The sequence below is a fragment of the Microplitis demolitor genome, chromosome 7, assembly GCF_026212275.2.
Source record: "Microplitis demolitor isolate Queensland-Clemson2020A chromosome 7, iyMicDemo2.1a, whole genome shotgun sequence".
NCBI lineage: Eukaryota > Metazoa > Arthropoda > Insecta > Hymenoptera > Braconidae > Microplitis > Microplitis demolitor.
The window spans coordinates 21,893,003-21,914,985 of NC_068551.1; the positions used below are offsets into that span (position 1 = coordinate 21,893,003).

At 31.9% G+C, this 21,983-nt stretch overlaps 3 protein-coding genes across 4 annotated transcripts in view; 2 read left to right on the top strand and 1 right to left on the bottom strand.

Annotated features, from left to right (window-relative positions):
• The first annotated feature begins 800 nt into the window (after window positions 1-800).
• On the top strand, window positions 801-21,481 carry LOC103569477 (protein tipE). Its single transcript, XM_053740860.1, has 6 exons — window positions 801-850; window positions 15,036-15,145; window positions 19,291-19,779; window positions 19,865-20,123; window positions 20,726-20,893; window positions 21,090-21,481. The coding sequence occupies exons 3-6, from the start codon at window positions 19,458-19,460 to the stop codon at window positions 21,133-21,135; spliced, it is 795 nt and encodes a 264-aa protein (XP_053596835.1). The 5' UTR covers window positions 801-850; window positions 15,036-15,145; window positions 19,291-19,457; the 3' UTR covers window positions 21,136-21,481.
• LOC103569474 (cilia- and flagella-associated protein 298) overlaps window positions 844-21,983 on the bottom strand; it is a 35,923-nt gene continuing 14,783 nt past the window's right edge. The window contains exons 1-6 of one of the 2 annotated variants that reach the window (XM_008546789.2): window positions 12,261-12,794; window positions 11,081-11,377; window positions 9,851-10,138; window positions 8,964-9,157; window positions 7,330-7,655; window positions 844-1,790 (exon numbers count right to left, since the gene is read on the bottom strand). In XM_008546789.2, coding sequence (XP_008545011.1) covers window positions 1,727-1,790; window positions 7,330-7,655; window positions 8,964-9,157; window positions 9,851-10,138; window positions 11,081-11,282 — 1,074 coding nt within the window. In that variant the 5' untranslated portion in view covers window positions 11,283-11,377; window positions 12,261-12,794 and the 3' untranslated portion in view covers window positions 844-1,726. Of the gene's footprint in view, window positions 1,791-7,329; window positions 7,656-8,963; window positions 9,158-9,850; window positions 10,139-11,080; window positions 11,378-12,260; window positions 12,795-21,983 lie in introns of those variants that run through there. The other variant, XM_008546790.2, reaches the window with a different exon arrangement.
• Window positions 16,897-18,624, top strand: LOC103569476 (uncharacterized). The gene is made up of 2 exons (XM_008546791.1): window positions 16,897-18,423; window positions 18,512-18,624. The coding sequence occupies exon 1, from the start codon at window positions 17,076-17,078 to the stop codon at window positions 18,411-18,413; it is 1,338 nt and encodes a 445-aa protein (XP_008545013.1). The 5' UTR covers window positions 16,897-17,075; the 3' UTR covers window positions 18,414-18,423; window positions 18,512-18,624.

Here is a 21,983-nt window from a genome sequence, read left to right on the forward strand (position 1 = left end):
GGTACAAGTACAGTAAATACACGGCCGGAGCGGGTGGAAGGAATGATTTGGTATTTTGAGCTTCTATTTATCTAGAAAAATCTCTATAATTAATCAATAAGTTAATTAATCAATCAATCACATTACGCCGCTTTACCAAATTCGATTCTTGCGCAATTATTTCACACTCGGAAATTAACCAAGCTGACAATTAACTTACGGCATCTAATTACATGTAATGCCTATATATACATACATATGTATATATATTAATATATATTTATTTAAAACGCGTTGCATACACGTCGCTTTTCAAGCATTTTTTAAAAACTTGTACGTTAAATCCGGTAATTGTTCGCTAGCAATTATATTTTTATACATTTTGTTAAACTCGATACTTTTTACATATTTTATTATTTTATTTTATTTCAATTATTGTAGATCACAGACAACTTGTTCTTAATTCATAAAAACAATTTACTTTTTTTTATTTATTTATTTAAATTTTTATTTTGTAATTAATGATAGCGTGTGTGTACATATGACGTGTAATTGTAATGTGCGTGTCCAGGCTAATTTTTTTTTTTAAATTCACAAGCACTCAATACCATTGTGTACATAAAACAATAACAATACTGACGTCATTGAGCATTGTTAAGTACTTGAAAAGTCTATAATAATTAGATAAAAAAAAAAAAAAAAAAATTTTCAGTAAAAATCAATGCTCTGATAAATGAGGGCGCCTGAATTTTAAAATAAATTACGCATCGACATTTACGCATTTAATTTTAAAAAATCTCACAAATGCACAGTAGTTATTATTTTTAAAAAAATGACGCCTGGTTTTATTGGACGGCCGGGAAAAGTCAAGGTAATTTTTGTCCGATTAATTAATTAATTAATTAGTATATTTTTTTAGTAAAATTATAAATTTCAATGGACTGTTGGTGGTTTTAATTGTAATGAGCATTACAATTGTTAAAGATACTTTTTTAGTCTTATATATTTATATATATTTGTATTTATAAATCGTGGCGTGGAGCGAATTTTTATAAATTAACTATCGATACTAAGATGCCGGTGAATGAACGCGTATGATCCCACAACAAGCGAATTATTAAATGTTTATTTAATAATTTTAACATGAGTAATCATTTATTCTTTATATTTATTATTCTCTTATGCATTAATTTATTTATTTATTTTTAGCATATATTAAATATGAATATTGCAAATTATACTCTCTTATAAAATTTAATATCAGAGTGAACCAGACCGTTTATTTATTTTTATTTATATTTATTTATATATATATTTATTTAAAACAATACGTCAAATCCTATTTTATCGTTACTCAGCGTTATCAACGAATATCACTTGATTTATATTTTTATTTGGTATTTAAACTCGAAAAATTCGTTGAATGTCCAATATGTTTCTCATATTTACCCGTATGGTTATCAGATAACGGAGGAATCTCGAGTACAATGGGGTAAGAGTCGAGACTCTGATATTTATTCGGTAGTTTTATGTATTTTCTGGTTCACTCCGTAATGTTTGGGAGTACAATCAAGTGCTCTCGATTTTATCGCGATAACTATCTAGAGAAACGATTGTACCGGTGCCAAGTGGGTTCCTCTTGACCGCGGAACCAAATCGATAACTTTTTATTGTATTTTATTATTTATATTTTTCTTTATCTATTTGGGCTTCCATGAAATGTTGTTCAAACCTTGGAAATGACGCTTCAGACTGCTGCTGTCGGCCCAGCTGGAGTTAAGATACTCGTCGTCATCATCTTGCTCAAGTTTCTAATAAAAAATTTCAATTTTTTAATTTTTATTCATTATTTTCTTATATATATTTATTATAAATTTATTTTCCAAAAATCGTAGGTCTAATTTTTTTAAAATGGCGGGACTGATTTTCAAAAAATTGCGGGTTTTATCTTTTAAAATTATTTTATATTTTTAATAAAATTAAGATAAATTTTTTATGATAAAATTTATTCAAAAAATTTTTTGACAATTATATTTGTAAAATTTTTTGGAATTGCCGTGTAAAATATTGTGATAAGGGATAAAATGATTGATTTAGACGAGGGTAAGCTTAATTGAAGCCGAAGGCAAAATCTGCCGACGATTTCTACCCTACGGAAGAAACTGACAATTTTCAACCTGCTGTCAATTTTTCACCTGAAATTTAAATACATCAAGGATGCCGTCATTTCGACGGTCCTAATAGGCATTGACCGTTTCAATGCAGGCGAGGGTACTTTAAATAAAATTCAAAGGGCGCGTAAAATAAAAGTTTTTAAAATTAATTGAAATAATTGAAAATCAATAGGGATCGATTGAGATTTTAAATTCAAAGGGCTGACTTTTAAAACATAATTATATTAATTTATAAAAAAAAAAATTCAAATGTTAAAAGCGCACATTCTAAGCTAATTAAGGATAATTATGATGAAATTTATTAATAAAGATCAGTGACTTTTTATACAAATATTTAAAGTTGCGCTTAGAATTGGGGCAGTTGAACTATTAGCGACTGCGAGTCACAAATGAGGAATGGAATTATTTGATTGCGAGGATTGAATGGCAGTGGTGGAAATAATTGACCTGAATATTTAATAACATAGATAAGTAATGAAAATAATAATAAAATAAAAAGAAAACAGTATTATAACTGATGGTAAACATAGCATCACCTATTCGTGATTGGAATCTATGCTAGTATAACATGCATGGAACAATGGGAGCACAATGTCAGTAGAACATGAACATGAGAATGGCTATTAATGCTGCTATGCTCCAAGTATAGACTAGGACAGAGTTACACCGCTCGCAATATCACGATCAAGTGCTAAAGGTAAACCAATTAATTTCACCTGTCTCAATGCTAAATGCTCCATATTATTTTTTTATTTTTCAATTCTCTTTACTTACTATTTTATTCAACTACGAACCCGCGTATTTTTCGAGATACTGAAAATTCAATAGACCCGAGTTTTATAAATACTTTATTTACTCGATACTCCCTACAAATGAGACTTTCATTTTACATTTTTTTTTTCATGCTCACCCTTACAGATCTTTTAGTATTCATTGAAAAAAAAATCCTTAGCGCGGCCTATTCAAATTTCAAAAGCGGAAACTTTTCATTTAAAATGCGGAAATAAACATTTTCATCTAATTTATTGTTAATTTTTTAAATTTCCCACTGTTAATTATATTTCACTCTCGAGTGTTAAATTATTAACTAAAAATTTTTTCAAATAAAATCTGTAGCTCAGATAATTTTTTACCCGCGAAAAAAATTTAATTTTTTACAGGAATTTTGATAAAAATCTCTCGCCACTCCTTAAATTCTCTAGTTAGACAAAAAACCTTCAGACGAAATTTGTCCAGAATTCCATGGGCTACAAAAAAGGTCTGATTGTATTTTTTGATAAATTCAAAATTTCAAAAGTTTTGGTCATTTTATAAGAAAGTCGTAATCGTCTTAAATTAAGTGCTCCATAAAAATATATAACATATATTTGATTTTTTATAGAACCTAATATATGAAAAAAAAATATTTTTTCGGTAAATGGTTCAAAATTTTGAATTTCCACTTAAGGATTCAAATGACAGAATTTTTTAATATTTTATGCGAAATGATTTTGAGAAGTGAATTTTAAATAAAAATTTGCTGCAAAATGGCAGTCATATATGTTGTATATGTATATATATTTGATAAAATATAGGGACGAGTGATATTTATTTGGAATAAGTAAATACAAGTAAATAATGGAGAAGTCGTGCGGGTTTTGAATCGATGCTTAATGTCCTTGTACATATATATGTAGTAAAGTTTACCTAGTGTACTCGCACCACCTTTACATTTAGGATAAAGACGTACGTACGAATTGCGATTGTTGTTTTAGTATGTAAAATTAAGTTATATGAGGTTTATTAAATATCTAAATATTTAAAGGCAGGGGTAGTCAGCTGTGTAAGCCTTAGACTGCCGATCGATTAAAGCAAATGCTTTGTATTAAATTCCTTTTAATACTTCCCAGTCCATAGACGCATAAGTATGTTGGCACTTATTTTTTTTATCGGATTAAGTGTGTAAGACATTGGCGAGAAGGTCATAAAGTATAATGGGCTTAATATTTGTGCTTCAATAGTATCGCATTTGAAATTTATTTACGGTTAATAATGTGACAAGTTGATGCTCTAAACTCGTTAAAATAAAAATACTTTTATCTCAATCTCCTGGTATTCATTTGCAGAAACGGGGTTTTAAATATTCGCAATTTAAAACTTTTCAAATTCAAGTATTTTTAAACAACTTACTAATTAAAAGTCATGACTGAAAGCAAAATGTCAAAACTTGTATAAAATTAAATTTTTTTTTTAAATTCAAGGGTTTTAAAAGTTTATTGAATTTTTTTATAAAATAAATCCATTGATTCTGTAACTCAACAAATTGCGATTTAATTAAATACCAGTGGCTCAATTTATCAACTTCAAAAGTTAAGGGAAACAAGTAAATTTATTTAATACTAGCAGCAGTTACTAATTATCAAGTTGAAAAAAAAAAAAATTGTATTCATTTATAAAGTAATAACGTGATAACATTTAATTTTAATTACATATTCATTACGTCAATTTTCTTATCAAATTAAAAAATAAAGACAAGTCTGAGTTTTAAAACTTAAAATAATTAAATTTTTCCTGAGAAAAATAATATCAAATATGATCATATATATGTATTTAAATTATGATCACATATAAATATATATGATAAAAAACACAGGCGTGAGTGTAGACTGATACCTAGTAATTTATCATATACGATCAGATAAGGCCATTTGTCATATATAATCATATATGTCCTCTATGTCATGTATGATCATATATGACATATATGGCATGTATAATCATATATGATCATACATGTAATATATGTCACATATGTCATATATGATCAGATGAAGCCATTTGTCATATATGATCAGATAAGACCATTCGTTATATATAATTATATATGTCCTCTATGTCATGTATGATCATATATGACATTTATGGCATATATAATCGTATATGATCATAATGTCATATATGACCATACATGTAATGTATGTCACATATGATCAGATAAGACCATTTGTCATATATAATCATATATGTCCTCTGTGCCACGTATGATCATATATGGCATAGATAATCGTATATGATCATAATGTCATATATGTCACATATGTCATATATGATCAGATGAAGCCATTTGTCATATATGATCATATATGACATTTATGGCATATATAATCATATATGATCATAATGTCATATATGACCATACATGTAATATATGTCACATATGATCAGATAAGACCATTTGTCATATATGTCCTCTATGCCACGTATGATCATATATGGCATATATAATCATAAATGATCATAATGTCATATATGTCACATATGTCATATATGATCAGATCCGAATATTTGTTTCCAGGAATTTATTTTATTTCAAAATACCATGATACTATTTTTCTATAATTAAATTCATCTCTATATAAATATGAATATATATCACATACGTTCTGCCGATTTAAATAAATGAATATTTCAATTTAATTAAAAAAAAAAAAGTTTTTATTTATCAAATACGATATTTAATTTTTTAATCAATTAGCAGTAAAATAAAAAAATAAAATAGCGTATTACCATCTGAATTTATTTTATTTATTTAAACGATATTGAAGGAAAAAATTTTATTCATCAGTCAGACTAATTTATAATTTATAAAAATAATGGTATGGTAATTAGTAGTTAAAATGTCGTATCAGAGCGATTAACGAAATTAAAAAATAATGATTAGCAACTCGCAACGTGACTATTTAGATAATTTGGGTCAATTGATTATTGATACCTTCGATAACCAACATCAATTTGTGAAATGTAGTGCACATAATACAAATTTATGTAACGTGTTATGCGACAAGCATGAGGCAAATTGCCACCAAACGTCGCCCGAGAGAGTTGCATAATTGTTAAACTTGCTTCTTAGTTTTCCCATTTGTGCAATATACCCTCGATTCCTTATTAGATTCGCCCCCACCCCTCACGATCACTCTCCGTCTCGCGAGCACTCGATATCTCTATAACGACAATTAACACCATTTCCGTAATTACAATCTCTTGATTTAAAGTTTAATATTTTAAAAAAAAAAATTCAAAAATATAAATCCGATAACGAACGTACGAAATACAAATAAATGAATTATTGAGTTGGTTTGGAAACTCGCAGGCATTCAATATTCCGCTAAAAGTTCACCACATCTATTTATATATCTTACAACTCCTACTTCTCCGCCTCCATCATCATCACCTCCACCGCCGTACCTCTCTCGGTAAATGTTCAACTTGAGTAAATTGCATTCGGAGAACGGAGAAAATAGTACGCTAAAGATTTTCCAATAAACTAAAATACTTTAGACTCCGTGTTCGCGTTCATCGTTTCTCCAACGAAAATTCTTATAACTGGATTTCATAATACGTTAATACTATTTACATTAAATATCAACTTTATTATTTCATACAATAATAATCACAGTAATTCATAAATTCAAATATTTTATTTAATGATTATATATTTTATAATGTGGAAATAGAACATTACGCATCCAGGGAGGAAAGTAAAACATTGCCTCCGGATCGAGTTACAAAAATCCGGGTTCCAATGTCCGACCCTTAACCCTCCCGTCGCACGTTTACAATTTTTTTTCACACCAATATGTAAAGCTTAAAAAAAATTCGACTTTTTTCTCAATTTCTAACCAGCAAATCCCTGGGTAAAAAAATTTCAAGCCAAAAAAACGTCTTTATCGTGATTTAGATAAAATATTTTTACCCGGGCTTATGAAAATATTTATTGCTCTAGTCGACTGCTGTCAGAAAGACCCAAAATCTCAAACATATTGATCAATAATTAATTACAAAAAATCAGTTTTTTTTTTTTTGGAATCGAACAATAAGTAGGTTGCAAATTTCAAAACTCTATCAACGTTTTTTTGAATATTTTTTGAGCGAATTTCGATGCATGGGAGAGTAAGTTTACTTTAGTAGTGTAAACTATGTTCTCGACGATAGATTACAGTGTTATAAAATAGTACTAGTAGCACAAAGTTACACTAGTAGAGTAAATTTACCCTAGTAGTGAAAGTAGCGCAAACTAGCCCAGTAATATAAACTGTACTTCAGATTACACTAATAGTGTAGAACTGTACGAGAAATGTCAAAGCTTAGGAACTACAAGATTAATGATAAAAAAAAGTATAATGAAAATGTATCTTACCCTTGAGCAGATATTGAGTTGGGTATCCCATCGAGGCTCTCCCTACTGACCTCATCGGCCATGGCGACCTTTAGCTGGTGCCCGAAACTCGCGAGATCCTCTCTGAAGGCCTCGCTTCCGGGGGTCACGGCACCGCTCGTGGGCGGGAACGGCGTGCCGTTGGCATTGTCACCCACCATGCCGCTGTCTCCCGTCTCGCTGTTCTTGTCCACCAGAATCTGTTCGTCTTCGTTGTAAATTTTGAAGTAGGCGAAGGTGAGATATATCACCGAAATAATGAAAGACGGTATTGGTATTGCCATCGCAAACACTAGGTTCATATAAACCTGGAGATCAACCCTCTATTTAGTCTTCGCCAGTTTCATACCAACACGTACACAGTTCAAAAACAACAACAACAACAATCAGAACAATGCTACTAGTACTACTGAAAATTATTTATCTCCATTTTAAATTTCCACGTCAACTTTCATAAATGAAACACAACTTCAATACTCAGCACTTGCGTTCTTTTTCCTTTCAGATTTTTTACGCTCAGCCATTGAGCATTTTGTTAAACTTAGCGTGTTTCTAAAACATCTTTTTTCTTTCATCATCATTTTTTTTTTTTCCTTCTTTCCAGTATAATAAAGCCGATGTCGCGAACTAGGATCCCTTTCATGTTTGGAAAAAAAAAATTAAATTAAAACACCGAGAATTTACTTTTAAAAAAGTTTACGCGAAAAACTCGACCAGTAATTCAAATAATTATAAATAATTTAATCTAGAACACATTAATCAATACCTCGGACATTTATGCTGTTAGTTTTTATGTCTCTATATATATATATTATTTATAAACGAGATGTGAAAAGTATGTGACGAATGTTAGCGAGTCTGGTTAAGTGTAAAAGTTTAATCCACTGCCAAGAGTTTACTTACGTTACGCAATAATAACAATAATAATAAAAAACAAAAAAAATTTATTGTAAATTTATGTTATGAGATAGGATAATATTAAATATTAAAACCAGGGCAGTGGATAATAATTGTCGATAACTTGACGTTTCGAAGCAAACCTACGAGCGGGATATTCTATTAGATCGGAAAAGAGTAAAAGCTGTAGCCGAGTTATAAAGAAATAGTATGAAAAACATAAAGATGATAATAAAAAAAAATTATAAAGTTCCTTTGATGAAAGTTTATCGTTACGATGACGGTTTCCGAGTTTTTTCTAAGCTCTATTCTCCATCGGCTCGCTATTGTCCGTCGACAATTGAAATCGTCTGTTACTGTTTCCGGGACTTTAAACTTGACCATTTATTTTTTCCTCAATAAATGTCCGCCGCTTAAGATTTTTATCACAAAACTTGCTAGCAAATTTATCGATAAGTATTTATGGAGTGAGTATTGAAGAGGTGATTGACGTAGATATATATATATATATATATATATATAACAAAAAAGAGTGCTTAAGAATTTTCCTTCACCCAATAAAATTTTTCGAAATTCTGAAGCCAAAATTTTGGTTTCCTTTCGAATTACAAAAAATATAATTGGGTCATATATGTATATATATATATATATTTATATTTATATTGAGGATACTGAAGCTTTAAGATTCAAAGTCGAGTTAAAAATAATAAAATAGAGACCTGCCACATATCGAGATCACTCAACACAATCCCAGGATCAATTTTAGAATAGTAACAACTAAAATTATGTCCTATTTTAGTGTACTGTCGGTAAAAAATACTGCAATTGAGTATTGGAGGGTATCCACAGCCTTTTACATTGGGAAATAATTTAGCACCAGTGAAATACCACTCGGAATCGTTGCCCATAAGACCTAAAAAAATATATATCAGTGTTTTTGTAACTTATTATAAAAAAAATAAAATTATTGCAAAGTATAAAATACATTTTGTTTTAGAAAAAAGTGATAAATTTAAAATTTAAATTTACATCGAAAATTTGTTTCATATAATTTAATTCCCATGGTCTGAAAACTAAATTATCAGCATGTAGCTCATCAGCTTTGTATATATACGTAATTAAATTATCTTCTATGGAGAAATTTTATCCTACTACTTTTGGGTCAATAGTTATTTATAATTTTGTTTACAAATTTTTTTTCAGCAAACTCAATTTTTTAAAAAATCTATTACGCTCTACTTTGTAAAATTAAAAAAATGATAATAATAATAACAACCTACTCTAAAGTTAATATTGAAGTTTACTTTTAATAGAAAATCCCTTTTTTTTTTTTTACTACTTCTTCAAATGAAATTAAAAAAATATTGAAGAGAGTCCGTAAAAATGGAGTTACTGAAAATTTTAATAAAAGAAAACTTTCAAAAAATTTTATTCGATGTTTGTTTACTCAAATTGAATTGCAAGTCATATATTTATTCAAATCTACTCCTAAATCACTAAACTTTTTTAATTTTACCGGAAAGATTTTTTTGTCCGTCTCTCCCCTCTCCCTCTCTTCATATATAGCTACGAACACATAATAATTTATATGATTGATAAAACATACCTGTAGGAAAAGGTTTCGGCAGTCCATCATTATTATCATTGTCATCTTCATCAAACTCGTCGTCGAAATCCTCGATGTAATTATTGTAATCCCTCGGCGAACGTTCATATCTCAACTTGGACCCGGCCTCGTCACCCTCGACACCTCCTCCCGCCCTGCCCTCCCTGTCAGTCCCATCTAACTGAGTTTCATTAACTGGTAGTTTGTAATTAACGCGTATTTGCGTACAATCATAAAGTTCCTTGGTACAACCTTCTCTACACGAGGTCCACGAACAGTTGCTAGCACCTAGACTCATTGTTATATAACACACAAGACAACGCTCAGTTTCAGTTAAACAATCTGCTTCCATCAACATCAACATCAACATCATCGCCACCAAAATCGCCCACCACAAACACAAACACCCACACACATACACACAAATACTCATATATATACACATATATACACATACATGCTTGGAAATATTTACGCAGGCGTAGACATTGACCACGTGGACGATATCACGAGATATTGAATTATTCAAATATTACCAAAGACTCTACTCCATATATATACATATATATATATTTTTTTTTATGTTTACTCTAGATTATTATTTCGTCATATAAATTTTCTAGCTTTTTTATTTCAAGTGACTGGGTTAAAAAAGATATTTTATTTGTTCAAGAGCTCCCACTTGTCAATACAAATAGCGTTTGGATGCCAAAAGTCGAGAGCGAGAATGTCCAGAGATCCATTTGTCAAGAGTGATATTGAATTATTATCGAAAATCAATGAGCATCGTCTACTAAAGTATCTATTTGTCTTTTTAAAAGTCTCTAATGTAATTACAATCCAAACTGTTTGTTTACTTGTAAGAATGATCCATTAGATCAGATAGTTTACTCGTGATACCATTAATTATCGAGCATACAAAGCTACTCAGGTTCTGCTCGGCTCGGAATTGTCGGGCGCCATCAGCACAGGAAGCATTTAAGTTGAGACAACGCGGGACAAATATTTTACGTCAAACAAAACATTGATGGGTAGTCGATTGGAAGAGAGATCGGCGGTATTAAGCAAACACAGGGGATGCTTTTTTAATTATATTTTTTTGGAGAAAGCAGACATGCAGAGGGCAAGCTTTTACAGGGGCAGACGAAACAGTGGCAACAATAAGTGGGCAGTGGTTGTAAAATAATTAAAAATAAATATATTTTGTTGTGATTGAGTGAGATTGTTCACCTCTACGTGACTCAACGTCTATGGTGACACACTCGGCGGGTCGTGTGTCAAAATCCATAAATATTGTGGTGAAGGCGGGGTCGATGACGAAGGGGACCAAGAAGAGGAAGGCGAAGAGGCTGAAGGTGCCAAGGAGGATGAAGAACGCGGTTGTGTAGAACAGCAGCTTCTCCAAAAACGTCTGGTCTTTTTCGTCCGCCATCTTGGTGAACGGGGGCAGTGAATAAGTTTATGCTTCTTAAGACTTGCTATCAATCTCCTGTCCGAACGTCAAACGTCCGAGATTTCATGATTCATCTGAAATATTTTTTTTTTAAATTCTCACCCACTCTTTTATTTTAATTAACTTGTTATATGTATTATAAAAATATAATAGACATATTTTTTAGCCGCGTCAACTGACATATCGATTCCTTCTTCAGGGTTAGCAAAATCGATGCCTCTACATATCGAGAATTAACTATTTATATATATATATATTTTATTATTCAGCGAGTTATTTCAGTTATCGACTAGGTTTGTTCTTTACTATTGTCGCATAAGTGAATATAAATATATATGATGATAAATACTGTGCAGTTCGACGGTCATTAGCAGAGACGAGCAACCAGGTTAAGATCCATGATTTACCGTATTTAAAATTAAACATCAGCACGTGAGAGTATCACGCGAGGAAAAAAAATATACTGACTGTTACAGGCTTTGATTAAATTTAATTATTAAACAACTCAATAATTTATTGATTTTTCTAATTTTATAACCCGTTTATTTTTATAACGTATCGAGTTAAATGCCGCAACTTTTTTCTTACCCAACCCCAAGCTCTGTTTCAGCACCGGGATTCGTCTAAATAAAGACGAAAGATATTCATCAATTCCAATCCCCTTCCGAGTAACCTGATTAGTTTTCCGGATCCGAGGGATGCCTGCTAATTTATAACTTGATAAATAAACTTATAGATTTATAAACATATTTATTAATCGACGGTTTAGTCAAAGCTCTGATTTAAGTGATAAAAACTTTTATTTTCCGACAGTCGTCAGTTGCCGCGGTCTTTGCCGAGTTACTGCCGATAAGGTTCTGAAAATTTCTTAATGTAAATAAATTAGTAAGCAATAATAAGAGTATTTAGTTACTTATGCCTAGTAATTAGAGATTAATTTAAGTAAATATAACTTACCCTCTTCCTGTTCCCCCGCATCATCGGAATATATATAATTATTTTCCTGAATCGTTTGGTTCCTTGTCCTTGGACACTCAAGAGCCCTCAGGCCTCTTCACATATTTTATCTAACACTATCGACTAAGCACATTTGTCTGATCTGCCAGCACTGAAACTCGTAACCCGTTGGCTGATAACACCTTCACTTATTAACTCTTGAAATACTTTGTCCCCTATATCATGATCTTGTCAATTAGTGTCCTCATACTTGACAGGTTTATTCTGTCAAGTGATAACTGTCAGGCTACTTGGCGCGGGCTTTTTCGTGTAACAATAAATTTAATGGGCGATAAAGTGGATGGATCGGAGAGTGGGTGGGTGGGCTGATGGATGGATGGATGGATGAATGGGAAGAAGGGCAACTAAAATTAAAAATGGTCGATGTGTTGGTTTATTGTTTAAAGTGGGATGATAAGAGATAACAGAGGTTGGCTAACACCGATGTCAGCGCACCATGGCAGGCCACGAGTGGTTGCTCACGGTACACACGGTGCGTCGGCGGATGCCGGGCTACTGCAGTCCAAGGGAGCTTTTGGGCGAGCTTATTTTCCCAACGATCGCAGCGCCCCGGCGACGGCATCTAGTAGCATCGACCGTCACACTTCCAGGGCGTTCTCGTCACACATATACATTTTATAAGGCGATGAAATATATCTGTGAGAACAACCTACAGTACGAGATATTGTTTCCACTATACTCATATATATTTATATATTATATATATAAATCATTTACTGAGATTTAGTACAATCGTAAACCTACATTTCATCTTTCAGTCCAGAACAAATTTTATAAATTTATGTATTGTTATTTTATTTAATCATCTACAGATTATTTATTTCTGACAACTGGATCATTAAATATATAAATATCTTTTTTTTACAGTTTTTAACATATATTTATAATTAAGTTATTTAAGGGAGTATGTAAACCACGCAATTAATTCAATAATTATTGTGTACTGGTTGCTGGCTGCTGGAGGCAACCAAATAAATTTATAATCACTATCAAAGTATATTACGAAATCACATTACATATTATGGTTTAATATTCTTTTTCATATGCAAATATTATTATCATAATTATTTTCAAATTCATTAATTGATTTTCCGCTAATGCGACTTTTTTTGGCAATTACACATTCAAATTTTTAATGCAAATAAATTAGTCACTGCTTGAAACCGTGACCAGAATACAAATTTTAATACTTTTTAAAAAAAGTTATCGAAATTTTTATTAAAAATTTACTAATTTCGTAATTTATCATTTCTACTTAATTACAGATAATAAATGATAAAATATTTTGGTGTAACAATTGATAAAATACTAATAAAGATCAATAGATAATAATAACAATAAAATCCAGAGGCTGCTGACAAGAAATAGGATACGAAAAAAAAAGAATGACAACTTTTTATACTCCGGGGAAATCTCCGGCATCGAGATTGGCAGTTCGCCGAAGTAGGTGTCTTATTTCGGGTTTCATACTTCATTTCTCACCCCGTGTTTATAAATAAGAATAAATAAAGTATTTACTATATACTCAAGCACTATTCGCAAACACCAACCGCCCTTATTACATTAATTATAAAAAGTAATCGCGTTAATGCCTTCGATCGGTCTCAAGATTTAATCTGAAGGTTTTAAATGAGCCTTGACTCCAGCACGTCGTTCGATACCGTCAATTAAAAAAAAAAAAAAAAATACCGATACAAACAAAAATTCAGCGCTCAACATCCTAACGAACTGCTTGAAGCCGGTCCTCGAGATCTCTTGAGATCCATCCATACTCTAAGCCAGCGTATTCAAACTCGATGACACTTGGCCTTCTCGAGACACTGCCAGATTGTTGGCGGGTAACGAGGGCTGTGGTTCGTGCAAGTACTCACATAGTGTCGTCTTTACTTTTTTTTACTCAATCTATACACAAATATACCCATCCACTGAAAATCGCTCAATATTTTTAATTATCTCCCAAAATAATCCCAAGTTATTAAAATCCGCGGAACAGATCCTCTGGTCATAAGCCAAAAATGAATAAAACTTTTTTGTTTATCATCGATAAAAAAAAGTTTTAAATCGAAGGCAATTAATTTTCGTTGGCTTCCAATTTCTTAAGCCTTCGTAAATAAAAAAATTTACTAAGGAAGCCATGAGGCTTTTGGCAGACCGCCAGTTTTACTAAATGGGTCAAAGGATGATGCCGAAGTTTAAATTTTCAATGTCGTAAACCAACCAAATGACACTAATTACTTTCTGTTTATTCAAACGTCTAATTGTGTCACGAAAGCTTCGGTGACCTAAAGAAATCACTCGATCCAGCTCGTATTTCTTCAAAAATTTTTATATACAAAAAATTTCTCCCCGTCAATTTCTTATCAACAAAAAAAAAAAAAGCTGCAAAAAATTTGCTATTAATTTTTTATTCGAAAAAAAAAAATTGTAATTAAGTGTTGAAGTAAAAATTATGTAAGTAGTGAAGACAGACTTTAGTCAGTCAGAGCCTGGTATGTAAGTGGGTGAATTTTTTATGTGAATTTTTTTTTTACATAAATTGAGATTGAGATTTAAATGAGCAGACAAAAAGACTGACGAGACGGAGGTCAAAAGTAGCCATGAGACACTTTTAAAAAGTAGCCCGAGGGTTAGAAATAATTGTGATAAAAATGAACTCATATATATGTATATTGATAACGTGATATTGATTTAGTAGTGAGATACGGCAAATTCCAGGCGGCGCTGTCGAAAGCCCTGCAACCGCCATATTTGTTTGGCTCAATGAAGCTTTACTGCGTTAAGTAAGCATTTTTCGGTGCACCAGCTAACAACTCCTTGTAAATTACGTAAGTATTTATTAATATTCTGCAATTAATTACTTATCTAACTGACGAGACATTAAATTATTTTTTTCCACCCCGGGGTGAATTTTAAAAATACAAACATGTGACGTGCACGCGGTTCTGCAAGCTCCTTCTCCAGCTCATGTAAACAATCATATTTATTTTTTTTCATGTTTGTTTTATTTCCTGGTGGAGTTTTCGAGTCAAAAATCGGAGAAGTGAGGGTTGAAAAAATTTGAATCGGTTTACTGACGGCCGGGTGTTTGATCACGAGGCAAAAAAAGGGGATCGTAAATATTAAGTCGCGGAAGGATAATGCATAGATGGTATCTTTGAATAGTAATATAGCCGTGAAATAATAATTGATTGACATAATTAGAGCGTACACGAGTGTCGTCGAGTGGTAGTGACCGGAAATACATCGATTTACATATATCGCACTGTCTAACTTTTATTTTATGTCGACGAGCTGTCACGTGGCGCGTTTTGTTAACGTTTAATCTTTTTTTGCTCATATTCTGTTATCAAACACTTTACTTTATTTTATTTAATAAATATAACAATAAAAAAAATTTTTTTTTAACACAAAATTTGAAAAATTTAAAATTGATAAAATTAAATAAATTTTTCTAAATATTGTTTTGTACTAAAATTTATAAATAAAAATTTTGTTATTTTTTTTTTTTGTATGACTGAAATTAAATAATAAAAAATTTATATATTTTTTTTTTTTCAAGTTTAAATATAAATTTATCATGCGAATCGATTTAAATTTCCAATAAAATATTTTTATGACGCAAATATTATTTAAGAGGTCAACTAAAAGTATGACAATAAAAAAACCAATAAATCGATTTTTCGATTTGAATAAATTAAAGGACAAAGTTGTAAAATGCTTGATATATTTATAAATATATATATATATTTTTAAATTTAATAAAATCGGTTAATAAGATAAATTAATATGTAATAATATAACTTGAAAGTTTATGAAATATAATAAACGAGTTTATAAATATGAGATTTTTTAATGAGGCCTCGTATGATAAAGTGAGCGTGCACACGCGACACGCATAATTGCAACTGCAAACTATTCCACAATGTACAATACCGGCGCCACGCTGTCTACTTTATAATATTAAAACATATATATGTGTTCGATAAAAACCAACTTTCGTGCTTTACTTCAAAGTCCTCATTTATTTTTTTCTGCACGTAATACTTTAGTTTAACAAGTTTTTTTTTTTTTATTCTTGTACCACTTGCAAAGTAATTATTTCCATTTAATTATTTACATATTCATATATTCTTAAAAAAAAAAAAAAATTATTATTTATTATCAATAATTAGAATTTAAACAGATGAAATTTTCGGCGGGAATGAGTAAACATAAAATTAGTTAATCTAGGATCTACATAAATATTATCAATGAAAAATCATTATCACCAAATAGCCAATGATTTAATAAAAAATGATGACGTCATTGCGGCAAAGCCCGAGGTAAAAAAAAAAGTAAAATAAAATAAAAAGTGCGCAAGCCCGATTATTGATTTAACCGTGAGTATTATCTAGAGCCGAGGATCACGCGCATCCGCAGATCGATGTTGGTGCAGGTCGCGACTGCGCATTTTAAAATTAACATGCATTCATTAGTTGTTTCTGCTGCGGCAAAAACGTCCGTGGCACGGTCGTCGCGAACCCTTTTTTAATGTAATGTGACCGGTGTGGCTCGCGTATTGTTAAATAATCGCGACTGACTGGGAGCTAAAGCCCAAAAATAAATCCGTTTTGCTAAAAAAAATTAATAATAATATAATATAAAAAATAAGTACTCATATTTAATAGTAAATGATAAACAAAAATATATCAGTGATGGTGATAATTTAAGCAGTGATTAAAGACTTGGTTCCATTGTCGAGGGATTGGAGCCACGATGGGAAAACCGACGCCAGTTGAAGACCTGGTGATACCACCTCAAGATGGTCGCATATGTGGTACCATCTGTATATGTCAGATGACAGCAGTATTATCATCGGTAGCTCTGGTTTACTTGACCGTTGCTATCTACATGCCGAGCACACGAGCATTTGCCTCTGGTATATCACCAGTCCCGGCTATGTGCACGACAATAAGGACCATCAATGCCGACAACTGCTCGTGGGGAAGCTGCGGCGAGTGGTGTCTATCGAAAACATCTGGACCCTGTGCTCAGATTCACGTTAATTTGCGTAACAATGGCTCGACAATTTTACTGGGGAATTGCACGAATATCACCAACAAAACCTGCTACGGCATCGACCAGGAAAACGCTAAAAAGTCAAAGTGTATCGCCGACGAATGCCGAAATTTGACGGGGACATTTAATTGCAGCGCTGGAATTTGCATAAATATTACCGATGCGTTCGAGTGCAATTTCCGAGACACAGATCCACCGCTCAAGTGTTCAGGGAGACGGGGGAAGATAACTTGTATAGCAATAGACGGGTTGTTTAATTGCGTCCGAGGTACTTGCGAGCGTATTCGCACCCCCTACAATTGTGACCGCCGGTGTGTTGATATCCCGACCCGCAACAAAAACATGATTCTGATAAGCGGCGATAAGGTTTACTTGAGTCAGTGTGAGCGCGCTATTGACGTCGGAAGTAATCGCGAAATCTGGAACGAGAATCGGGGGGATGTTATGATGGCGTCTTGCTACGGTATTTACAACAGCAGTCTTGGAGTCGAGGCCGTCGACTGCATCAACGGCTCGGTCTTGGAGAAAACTATGCTCACTGATCTCACCAACTTCACCTACTTGTCGTACTTGAATCTCTACGCGTCAAAGCCCCTCGACGACGCGAATTTCGCGGTCCCACCGGAACACACCCTGATAATCGCCAACGAAAGTCGGCTGATGATAAACCTCGAGGGCTGCGTTAATACACTCAGAGACGAGTGCAAGGAGTTTCTTCATGAGTATGGCAAAGACGGGTCGGACCACAATGCAAGAGCCAGATTTCCCTGTTTCTTTGCCAAGGACAGAACAGAAATAGTTGTCAGCAAATTTGATCTCGAAACGACTTGGAAAGAATTTATCGTCGCGCTGGTTTTTCCCAGCGTCCTGTTTGTTGTCAGTTGCTTGACATTGATCCTGTGTCAGAGGACTGTCGTAGTGGGCGACGACGCTAAAATGCGGTTTAAAATTCCCGGAATAAAGAGCGAAATTGATAAAAGTAACTCGGGCAATTTGGCTGACGCTGGGGGAGGAGATTCTGTCATGGCGCTCTGAGATCCGTCACGTAAGATTTTTTTTTTTTTTTTTCATCAATATATAAGTTTTATATTTATGAGAATTTAAAAAATTAATAAAATATATTTTTATTGCAGGCATTCCCCTCTTGGAGGAGAGCCCGGCTCGCCAATCGATTTTCTCCCTACGCGGGCACTATTGAAAGAGTGCAAGAGAGTGAGAGGGAGTGGGAGGGGAACGCGTGATTCAAATTATCTTTATTAAATAATCTACTATTGAATTGATAAAAAAAAAAAAAACAAAGCAAATAAAATAAATAATAAAAAGTTAATAACGAAAAAAAAACAATAAATAAATTCTAATTATTATCTGATTTGGTGCAGGATTAAATTCGCACTGCCGTAACATATTAAAATATGTAACAATATTTAAATGAATATATATTTAATGACTTTCGAGGACAAATAAATATTTTGGAGAGTAGCCACGTGTTCAGCGGACGGGGATTAACGAATGGACGTGAAGGATTTTAAATAATTAATTACGCGGACTAGTCACGCTTTCACGTCAATGCAGCAGCTCGAGTTTTAAATATAAATATAATATTCTCACACAAATTTATATTTAATAAATATATATCTACGTTGATAAATGTAAATCGATTAGACAGTAAACACTGAACACACCGATGGACCTTAGATAGGAAAAAAGAAAAAAATAATAATAATAATTACCATAATTATTATTATGATTGTTATTTATAATAAACACATATTTTTATGAGCTTGATAATCGTTAGTGTAGACTGGCAGTAGACCGACTCGAATAATTAATTTTTACATCATATATTTTTTTATAAAAATTAATAAATTATTTTATTTAATATTTATCAAGATGTTGAATAAAAAAATTACAGACACAGACAGAGACTCGTGGCAGCTGATAGAAGTTGGGGAACGAGAGTGACCGAGTGTGAGGAAATAAAGTAAACTGGAGAAATTAAATAAATTAAAACGCAAATCGTTGGGTCTCATTGACCCAAAAAAAAGATCAATCATTGATTCCGACGAGTCAACTGTGATAATGGGTGCCCAGGAGGAGGACACCAAGTCCAGTATCATAGACGAACCGAATTCGACGGCGAATGGTGTCGGGGGAGTTGGAGATTTGCCAGCAATTCAAATTCTCACGTTGTTAGAAAAAGCTAAATTTTATACTTCACTATTTCTCGGTACAATGGCAATACTCGCGGTCTTCGGTTTTCTTTTTTTAATACCGTTCGTCGTAGAGCCGGCAATCACAACGATACTTGCTGACTTTTCACCGCATCCTGTCGCGTGCGTTGTTAGCGAGCATGTTTACGCTGAAGGACTTAAAAATTGCTCTTGGGCCAGTTGCAGAGAAGGTTATTATTATTACAATTATTATTACTATTTGTTATTTATTATTATTATTATTATTATTATTTAAATATATGGATTTGTTTGCAGGTTGTACCAGCGCGGCAACGCGATGCCACCAGCTACGAGTAAACTATTCGCGGGTAACATTTGAGGAATTCACATCAAAGCCATTGGGTTCCATACCCTGGGATGTTACTGACACAAAGTTCTTCATAAATACCGAAGGATGCGGATACCCGCCGCGGGTCAATTGTTCCGAGTTTGCTAAGGGATTCGGTTACAGTAACATGGGTAAAATAATTCCTTGTTACTACAGTCGGACGTATCCAGGAACTGTTGTTTCTAGGTAATTATTCACAATTTAATTAGCTGGTTGAGTAGAGAACACTTGGGGGATTCTTTACACGAATCTGCGAGTTACTGATGACATTGTTAGCAGATTGTAAATTAGTTCAAGAGACCTAATTTTTATTTTCTAGAGCAGATGAAAACTCTGGATTTTTTAATTTTCAAGTTTTTATGAGGCTTCAAAATTGGAAAACCAAAATTTTGACTTTTTAGCATTTGACTGTATCGAAATTATTTTTTCCCGAATGGAATTAAAATTTAAAGCCGATTGAATTGATACTTTGTTTTATTTTATTTTCTTTTAAGCTTCAGAACAAATGGAAAATTTTTCAATGGAAATTGAATAAATAAACCTGATTAATATCCTCAATTGAATTCCATCGAAAACAATATAATTCCGATTAAAATTCAATGGGATTCAAATTGAATTCTTTTGTCTATAGAATTCAATCACTATTTCCAATCAGCCTTCGATAATAACTAATAAAATTTTTCAATAAACCATTTAAACTCGTGAGATTTTTATAAAGATACTCTCAAGCTATTGAAAATTTATTGAAGTGGCTTTTGAATTATTAACAAATAATAAATATGTTATAGATATTCATGGAATCAAAATTTGAGGCACTTGGTACTGGCAATAGTGATACCGATATTAATATTCGTGATATCACTGGCCGTATTATTTTATTGGCATTGCACCCCAATGGCTAAAAGTTGCGGAGGTCCAGGTCGCAATCTCATTGATAAATATTCAAGAAAAGAAGAGTAAGTTTTCTCATCATATTTATAATATTAAACCGATAACCTCCTGATAAAAGTTTATCTACTGAATTACATCGATTTAAGTCAGCAGACATTTATCGAAGCCACTGATAGAAAATCCTTGTAATTCAGTAGTTGAATAATTATTTAAAGAAAAAATACTTCAATGTAATAATTTAGTTGCACTCCACTATTGCAGCATTCTAGCGGAAGACGAATTCGAGGAAGACGAAGAGGAGTACTGATTGTTACCGAGGGCTCACCCCCCAGCAAGGGAGTGACCCCCAATAATAATAATAATAATAATAATGATAAAAATATTAATAGTAATTTTAAAAAAAGCCAATCAAATTTATTTGAAATTAATTTATCTAATTGGCCCATAATTGCTAATCATCAAGCAATTAGAGTCTAATTAATAATATTTAGTTTGAGTTATAGGTAAATTTTTTTAATTTTTAAATTAATGATGTAAATTTTAATAATAATAGATATAAAGACTCGATCGTCTGCCAGTAAATTAATACGCAATCGTTTACGCGTTAAATGCTAATTAAATTTTAAAGGACCTCATTAATATAAATCCATTAATTAGATGTTGTTTTATTTTGAAATTATGTTCTAAATTATCTATCAATATATTTTTAAAATTTTGAAAAGCTCACATTTTTATCTTTAAGCATTTAAATAAAATAGTACGCTAGATAATAATTAATTAAAATGTCGCCTGTGAATAATTAATTATAATAATAAAAGTAATAATAATAATAATAATAATTAATAATTAATAATATATGTATAATTGTTACGACTTTTGTACATACGTAAGCGGATCATTAAAATTAATTATCATTAACTGGCCGCGTGTTATATAAATATAGGTATAAGTAATACGTAATATGTATTGAAATTATGATAAATTTTTTTTTTTTATTTTGAATTTTTGAACGGGACGTGTCAAATGTTTTCTGCGCTTTTCGTAACGAACTTCTTTTCGCAAACATATTTTTTAATTATATTTGATGTAAACTATGAAAAAATATATAATTCTATGGCTAGATGTTCCAAAACCCAAATATCTAATATATTATCA

Bases quoted from the DNA above. Each gene is read 5' to 3' on its own strand.
- LOC103569476 (XM_008546791.1), top strand. From the start codon at position 17,076: ATGGGAAAACCGACGCCAGTTGAAGACCTGGTGATACCACCTCAAGAT.
- LOC103569477 (XM_053740860.1), top strand. From the start codon at position 19,458: ATGGGTGCCCAGGAGGAGGACACCAAGTCCAGTATCATAGACGAACCG. The intron at 20,124-20,725 runs GTAATTATTCAC...AATATGTTATAG, and splicing joins CCAGGAACTGTTGTTTCTAG to ATATTCATGGAATCAAAATT. The intron at 20,894-21,089 runs GTAAGTTTTCTC...CCACTATTGCAG, and splicing joins AAATATTCAAGAAAAGAAGA to CATTCTAGCGGAAGACGAAT.